General features: G+C 36.4%; 1 protein-coding gene across 2 annotated transcripts; it reads left to right on the top strand.

Annotated features, from left to right (window-relative positions):
- Positions 1-314: 314 nt before the first annotated feature.
- LOC149264280 (putative chloride channel-like protein CLC-g) lies at positions 315-5017 on the top strand. 2 transcript variants are annotated; one of them, XM_089389468.1, is made up of 7 exons: positions 315-592; positions 688-888; positions 1975-2152; positions 2412-2674; positions 2965-3234; positions 3345-4473; positions 4748-5017. In XM_089389468.1, the coding sequence occupies exons 1-7, from the start codon at positions 414-416 to the stop codon at positions 4868-4870; spliced, it is 2343 nt and encodes a 780-aa protein (XP_089245594.1). In that variant the 5' UTR covers positions 315-413; the 3' UTR covers positions 4871-5017. The 2 variants fall into 2 exon arrangements, with proteins under 2 accessions (XP_089245594.1, XP_089245592.1); XM_089389466.1 differs by lacking the exon at positions 3345-4473.
- Positions 5018-8258: the final 3241 nt, after the last annotated feature.

Raw genomic sequence — 8258 nt, 5'->3', positions numbered from 1 at the left:
CAAGATGAAAGTAAAATGGAAGAGTTGATAGCCCCAACTGCTTTAGAATTTGAGTCACGTGAAAGTATGCGTGAGCAGTCCTATAAAAATCTATATATAAAAAAAAAAGAGAAATATTTGCTGTTAGGTGAGTAAACGTAGTTTACATACTTTTATATTCAAGCTTCAATGGTTTGAAAACTGTTGCCATGACTGTAACTATTATAAAATCTCGCTCGCTGATTGCAGGCTTATGTTGAAAAGTCATGCCTTCGGCTGCTATTGATCGCAAGTTCGATCCACTGTGCTGCTATATGCATGGCGTTTGTCACCTTGTATTATTTACAGATACATGGTGATGAATATAAGGAGAATTCAGGCCACTAAAACATATAAATTCGTTACGTGCATTGCGAAATATTATTCGGAGAGTAATGGAATCCGATGCTGATATCAAGGATGATAAATACTCAGCGCTGGAAAGAGGGTTATCCGAGCCTTTTCTGAAACAAAGACAAGGTAGATTTAATGGGTTTACTGTATTTCTCGGGACTAGTCAGACGGCTCTTGTGGGAGAACAGGCCCCTCCTGATCTAGAGAGTTTGGACTACGAGTAAGAACGGATTGTATTTTTCTCTGAACTTGATCTGGATTGCGCTTTTTCGCTTTTGTGTAACTCAGAATTTTGCTTTGTGTATAACTTTGCAGAATTATTGAAAACGATCTGTTCAAGCAAGAGTGGAGGCCCAGAACAAGTGTAGAACTGTTTCAATACATATTTTTGAAATGGGCATTGGCATTTCTGATTGGCCTGTTCGTCGGCATCATTGCAGCCTTTGTGAACCTGGTAACAGAAAACATTGCAGGGTTGAAGCTTCTTGTTTCCTTTAAACTGATATCACAGAATAGGTACTGACCAGAATCTTAATTCCGGCATTTACATGCGCCAGGCTTTTGTTTTACTTTACACTCAAATAACTATCTACAGTTTTGCTTTACTTTACAGTCATATAACTATCTACAGTTTTGCTTTACTTTACATTCACATACCCATATGATTTGGTTTCACATATTTATTGTCCATTGGCAAATTAGTTATTTGTTACCCACTAGCACAGTATACTTTGGTTTTTTATACATCTCTTTTACACTCAGTCTTCAAAATATTAATTTGTATCAATATTTTGAAAATTAAAGTATTTTTATGATAATAATTTTGAAATATTTTTAAAATTAATATGATATAAATACACTCAACCATTTCCCAAAATGTATAATTAATATATAAACAAACATTTACACAATATTGTGAAATTATAATATTCGTGTGGCAAAGACAAAGCTAAGAGTAACATATAGTGGATTTTCAGTCCATCCCAAAAGTATCATTTATATTTAATATACCGACTGCATATAGGGATATATATAGCGCGTTATTTATAAAATGCTACTTTTGTTTCTGTTTTTTTTTTTTCCAAAAAAAATTGACATTAAGAGTGTTTAAATCGTAGTGAAAATAGATTTAATATCATTGAAAACATTTTATCTAAAAATTTGATGTTTGACATCTCTAATTAAGATTTTGAAAATTTTTAACCAAATTTTATCAAAATATAACTATAATTTCTATTATTTTCTTGCAAAAATAACACCCTCTTACAACGCCCATATATATTCGTATAATTTTTTTCAATTTTGAAATCTTAACTTCACTCCAACACAGATATTAAAAACCTCTAAAATAATCAAAAACCAGAAAAGTTTCAGAGAAAATGTTTCCCTGGAAAACTTCCATAAAATAACATATGGAGGTGATGATGCAATACAACCTTGTATTTCATGCAAGGATCATTTTGTTTGTTTGTTTGATTTTGAAACCGTCAATAGGATTTTCTCAATCAATGAGAATACTTGGTGAGAGTAGTAGTTCTGAACGGCAGTGGATAATGGGAGTGTTTATTGTTTTGACAATGGGTTGAAATGTGTTTAATGCAGGTATCTATTAGCTTTTTTGGTGGTTACAGGTGCTAATTTAGCACTGACTTTATTGGCAGCAGCATTAGTTGTTTATATTGAACCAATAGCAGCCGGCGGTGGTGTGCCAGAAGTCAAGGCTTACCTGAATGGGGTGGATGTGCCAGGATTTTTAGGTCCAAAGACCCTTTTTGTTAAGGTATGTACATATCAAGCACAAATGAATTCTCATGGACTGTTAAGGTTTGTGTATGTCTGACCAGAAGTGCAACCCTATATCTAAGGCCCCATAAGAAATAAAACTATTTTTCCAGAACTTTTATCTGGTGGGGCTGTGGAAAATGTCAAAAGGAATGGATGCCATTCTGGTCAGTTGCTACATATCTGGATGTTGAACTCTAGCCTTTTCTTGAGTTTCATTTGTTTTGTAATGGTTTTTAAATTTTGGTTGTGTGCAGGTATTTGGAAGCATATTGGCTGTGTCCGCGGGATTGGAGCTAGGGAAGGAAGGTCCCCTGATACACACTGGGTCTTGCGTAGCATCTCTGCTGGGACAGGGTGGCTCAAAACGATATCATCTAACATGGAGATGGCTGAGGTACTTCAAAAATGATCAAGACAGGCGTGATCTTGTCACATGTGGTGCTGCTGCTGGTGTGGCTGCTGCATTCCGTGCACCGATTGGTGGTGTGCTCTTTGCACTAGAAGAAATAGCAACATGGTATGTGAATACTTCCTTTGTGATTCAATTTCAGAGTTGTTGAATGTGATCTTAACCCTTATTACACCCAAGTACAACATCAGGATTCCAATTTCTGAACATGTGTCTGGTAAGGATGTGACCCTGTATTCAAAGTTCAGGCAGTGTCAAACAACCGTGGAATATATCTGACGATAAGAACTATGGCTTATAAGTTATAACGCAGAAGTTGCTGCACATGTAGCTTTTTCTTTGACACCAGTAAACAAAAGAAAAGAGTAAAATATAGTGGTTTTGAATGCTTTTATCAGGTGGCGAAGTGCTCTTCTTTGGAGGACATTTTTCACCACAGCAGTGGTCGCTGTGGTGCTGAAGGGATTCATAACTTATTGTGAAGGTGGAAACTGCGGCTTCTTGAGAAATGGTTGCCTGATAATGTTTGATGTGAGTTCTGTGACGTTCAAGTATGAATTTGCTGATCTGCTTCCTGTGCTGATACTTGGAATTACTGGAGGAATAGTGGGAGCGGTCTACAACTACCTTCTTGGGAAGACTCTGAGGCTCTATTCCCTCATCAATCGGTATGTTTCTAGAAAATGCTATTGTATTAGAGTCTTAAACCTTGTTTTCAATTTGCAAAATCTTTGTACAGAGTGTTCATGAATGGCATGGGTATATAATATTGATACAGGAAGGGACCTATATCTAAAATGCTTCTTGCCTCTGCTGTCTCCATCTTTACAACTTGTTGTATATTTGGACTTCCATGGCTTGCAAAATGCAAGCCTTGTCCGACAGCGGAAATGATCACCGAAGAATGTCCTAGCACTGACAGCAGAGGAAACTTCAAGCCATTCAACTGTCCAGCAGGTCAATACAATGACCTTGCCAGCTTGCTTTTCACTACAAATGCTGGTGCCATTAAAAATATCTTCAGCTCTGGAACAGGGGATGAATTTCATCAATCATCACTCATGCTCTACTTTGTGGGTATTTTCACATTGGCACTAGTAACATATGGACTCTCACTCCCATCGGGTCTCTTCATACCCATAATTTTAATAGGTTCCACGTATGGCCGTTCCCTTGGGCAGTTGATTGGATCCTTCACAGACATTGATCAGGGGCTTTGTGCTGTGCTTGGCGCAGCCTCTTTTCTCGGGGGCTCAATGAGGGTGACAGTTTCATTGTGTGTTGTCCTCTTGGAGCTAACAAATAACTTGTCATTGCTCCCTTCCATTATGTTTGTCCTGTTAATCTCAAAGAGAGTAGCTGATGCTTTCAACAACGGTGTATATGATATGATTGTGCACTTGAAGGGGTTTCCGTTCTTGGAAGAACATCCTGAACCATATATGAAGAACCTGACTGCCGGTGATATTATTACAGGTCCATTGGTAACCTTTTCTGGAATAGAAAAAGTTGGAAAGATAGTACACATTTTGATGAATACTAAGCACAATGGCTTCCCTGTCATAGATGAACTTCCTCCTTCAGAAAGTCCAGTCGTGTATGGCCTTATAATTAGGTCACATTTATTAGTTTTGCTGAAGAGGAAAGAATTTCAACCTTCACAGGCTCTTGTTTCTGGAGAATTAACTAAGTTCTCTGCAGACTTTGCAAAACAAGGTTCAGGAAGAGGCCTCATGATTGAAGACATTGACATAAGTGAGGAGGAACAGGACATGTATATTGATTTACATCCATTCTGCAATACCTCACCATACACTGTTGTGGAGACCTCATCATTGGAAAAGGCATTCTTCCTTTTCCGGAATCTAGGCTTGAGGCATCTCTGTGTGATGCCTAAAGAATTAGGGGTAAGTGTTTGCTGACAGAATTACCAGACATTTTATAATTTTGATAACTCATTCATCTTATCAACAATATCACATGTTTTTACACATTCTATCCATCTTTCGCAAAACCCTAGTGAAGCACAACTACAAGTTGTTATGTAGAACCTCCACACAGGCGCACACATTAAGCACCATTAGTACTTTTGAGACTGAGATGATAAACTGTTCTATATATACCATCTCATTATAATCATTTCTGTGGTATGTTCTCATTCTCGTCTCCTTTCTTTTGCAGAGAGCTCCAATTGTGGGGATACTAACTCGACATGATTTTATGCCTGCACATATCTTTGGTCTCCATCCTTATCTTAGAAGAAGGGAAACCAAAAGGTTGACGGCTTGGCCATGTTTATTATAACAGCAACTAAATGACTTCCAACTAGAAATTTGAAGAGCTGTGAACCAAAAGGGTCTCCAATGCAATGTGCCATCACAGAAATTTTTGGGTACATTTTATAAGCAAGTTCTTAAGACAATAGATTTTCAAAGAAAAAAAATGTATTTTGACCCCAAAAAAAAAATACTGTAATAGAAATTTTCTAATGATCCGTTAATAAACTAGCCAAAATGTGAACAAAATGTCATTCACATCCATATGAAAGTATGGAGTTTGTCGCAAATGATTCAGTTTTATAAGCACCATGCTGAAAATTAAAGGAATGTTTTTCGGGAAAATGTGGATCATGTGATCCACGATCTTGAAAATGGAAACGAAAAATCAGTAATGGATAACCCTAACTACTTTGGCATTTGAAAAAGGAGTTGTCTATAATGCGACTTTTTGAGATTCCGGTGACGGAATCCGGCAGAAGAAATTGAGATGAAATCATGATTTGTTGCAGTTAAAATGGTTTTTTAACTGCATATTCGGATTCAGCACCATGAAAAACCCCTGGGACGCTTTCATTGTGCAGAAACTAGTTATCAAACTTCGATTTCAATAAATTACTGCCGGATTTTCACCGGAAAAAATCGCCGGAAAGGCTTTCAAAAAGTCGCGTTAAAGACTACGCCTTTGAAAAATAATCCTCAAAGGCATGTGCTCCACCATACTCAAGATGAAAGTAAAATGGAAGAGTTGATAGGCCCAACTGCTTTGGAATGTGAGTCACCTGAAAGTATGCGTGAGCAGTCCTATAAAAATCGATATAAAAAAAGAAATATCTGCTGTTAGGTGAGTAAAAGTAATTTACCTAAGCTTCAATGGTTTGAAAAATGTTCCCATAGCTCAACGATTACCCCTTGAGATATATTAATCGGTAACTGAAAGATTATCACTTGGGATATATTAATCTATAGGGAACATCAAAGACCAAGCATTTGTCTTTTTTACGCTGGGCAACCATGGAGGATATTCTTTATTTATTTTTAAAATCTCTATTCCCAATAGCTATTTGGGATGGGGTTATGGTACTAATACTCTAACATCAAAGGCATCAAAGGCATGTGGCCACATGGATCGATTGATTGAGAGAGGTCTATTTTCCTGGTTCATACCACATAAAAAATACTCTACATTATGTTTTTATATATTTTTGTGGATTTGGAGATGCAGAAATAAGAATATTTTTCAACAATAACTAGACATCAAAGCAACAATAATAAAGGTTGCTGCATATTTTAGGGAGATTGGACCAATTAATAGATAAGGGCATAGAGATATGAACAAGTATATTGACATCTAGAGTGAACTCTTAGCTAGTATTTTTTATAGAGTGTGTACAAAGAAAATGTAGATCAGAAAAAGGATTGTTATGTAAAAAAAAAATGAAAAAAAAAATTAATAATTCTTGAGTATGCTCTCCTCTTGCACTTTGTGTGATCTGGAGGATCAGAAAAAGGATTGTTATGTAAAAAAAAATAAAAAAAAATTAATAATTCTTGAGTATACTCTCCTCTTGCACTTTGTGTGATCTGGAGGATCAGAAAAAGGATTGTTATGCGTAAAAAAAAAAAAAGAAAAAAAAATAGGAGACAAAATAAACTTCATCATTTCAATTGATTAAAAAAAAAAGAAAAAAAAAAAAAAGAAGAGACAAAATAAACTTCATTTCATTTCCATTTTCACTCCATGCCATCCATTTCATTTCATCAATAAAAGTTTTTTTCCCCATGATCATTCCCATTCAGATAGTTATTCCCTAACTATTTGTATTTAGCTAAGTGGTTGCTGTGCCAAGTTTCCACAGCTGGAATCAGCTTCCGCAGCCAGAAGCAGTTTCTGCAGCCACCACTCTGTTTTTCAAATTTACAGTCAAGATGTTAGTGCAATAAAATGAAAATGCAGGTATGACTAAGCAATATAAAAATTTACAACTTTAGAGAAAAAAAAGAGAAAAAAACAATCTATGGCTATCTTGAATCCTAGCTTTTCATTGTGGCTTCAACAAGAAAATCTGTCTCCTGTTCAAGCTTTGACCTGAAATAAACCTGCAACATAAAAAATGCACTGTATATGTGAGAGGAAAAAAGAAGGGGATCGAATGTTAAAACGATTAGGTAACAATGAGGAGGTGAATGCAAATTTGAAGAATCCATGATAACTCCATCAAGGGGTTTCGGCATTTCTTTTTAGAGACTGAAATTTATTATTGTTCAGATGGATTGAGCTCCTTGTTTGAGAACCGAATCGTGCATTTTTGGAAGTTGATTCCTGTAGGAGGCATTCATCATTTAGTGGCAGATTTCTGAGTTGATTTCACCTTTGGATAGCTACATTATCAGTTAGAAACAGAGGGTTGAATTCTTGAAGGTAGCTTCTGGTGATCCATTAAATTATTGAGGGCAAAGTAGTCATTTTTCTCCAAGGGCGAGAGCATGTAAGCTGATTACATTTGCTGACAGAAGGACAAATTTGTTAGCTGAATTTTATCTTATTTCAGGGGTCAAATCCTCTTACTGTTGGAGCCAAGTTCCTCTGCCATTATATCCATTAGATTGCAGATCTAATTCAGGGGATGAGTTCAGCATTCACCATAATTATTTGGAGATTGATCTGAGTTAGAATGAATCAATAAGCTCAATACAATTATTGCTGCCACTTAGATTTCCACCACCTACAAAACCTGTGATATAAACAATCTAATCTGCAAGCTTCAACAAAATTATTAAGTCGTTGTTTTAAAAATCCAAGGTACCATTATTAAAAACAACCACTACAGCAATTGTTTGGCAACCTGTGGGTTGGGCGTCATCGTTTGACATTTCTAAATATTGACTAAACATGATGATAATAGATCAACGATTGGCTCATTATTCTGTTTTCAGATAACAAACCTGTGACTATCAGTCGCCCCAATTCTTCAACTCTGACATTGTACTTGTGTAATACACCTGCAGAACAGTAAAACTCAGAAAAACGTAATAGCTGAAAAAACGTCTAACTTCAAACGCTCGATTTGCCCAAACAGAGGCGAATTTGAAGAAAATAAAACATGGGTTTTTTTCTCCAGCTGGGTCAATTAGATAACCTAGAAATCGTTTTAGGAGATTTGTGGCGGTCTGGGAGAAATCATCGGTTCTTTGGAGCCTCTTTTTGCTTGCCGCGTGTGAAAAAACAATGTTTTTTTTTTATAGTTGCGACCATATTTCGTTTTCCTTGAGAAATATGCTCAGATCCGATTTCCTTGGTAGCCAGGTCATCCACGGTGTCACTGAATATGAGGAAAAAAAGATTTTTATTAAATGAACAAAGAACAATTCAAACACGGCATGCTTTGGTTGTTTGAGGTAACACGTTTTCCGCC

This window comes from Pinus tabuliformis, chromosome 6, assembly GCF_031772625.1.
Source record: "Pinus tabuliformis cultivar Carrire ecotype Pingquan chromosome 6, CPIR1, whole genome shotgun sequence".
Lineage (NCBI taxonomy): Eukaryota > Viridiplantae > Streptophyta > Pinopsida > Pinales > Pinaceae > Pinus > Pinus tabuliformis.
Note: the sequence above shows the minus strand (reverse complement) of the source record. Positions and strands in the feature narration are given on the sequence as shown.

What these genes read in the sequence shown, in the direction of transcription:
- LOC149264280 (XM_089389468.1), top strand. Translation starts at nt 414, where the DNA reads ATGGAATCCGATGCTGATATCAAGGATGATAAATACTCAGCGCTGGAA. An exon ending in AAACTGATATCACAGAATAG is followed by an intron (nt 889 to 1,974) that starts GTACTGACCAGA and finishes TGTTTAATGCAG; the next exon opens with GTATCTATTAGCTTTTTTGG. An exon ending in CTAGAAGAAATAGCAACATG is followed by an intron (nt 2,675 to 2,964) that starts GTATGTGAATAC and finishes TGCTTTTATCAG; the next exon opens with GTGGCGAAGTGCTCTTCTTT.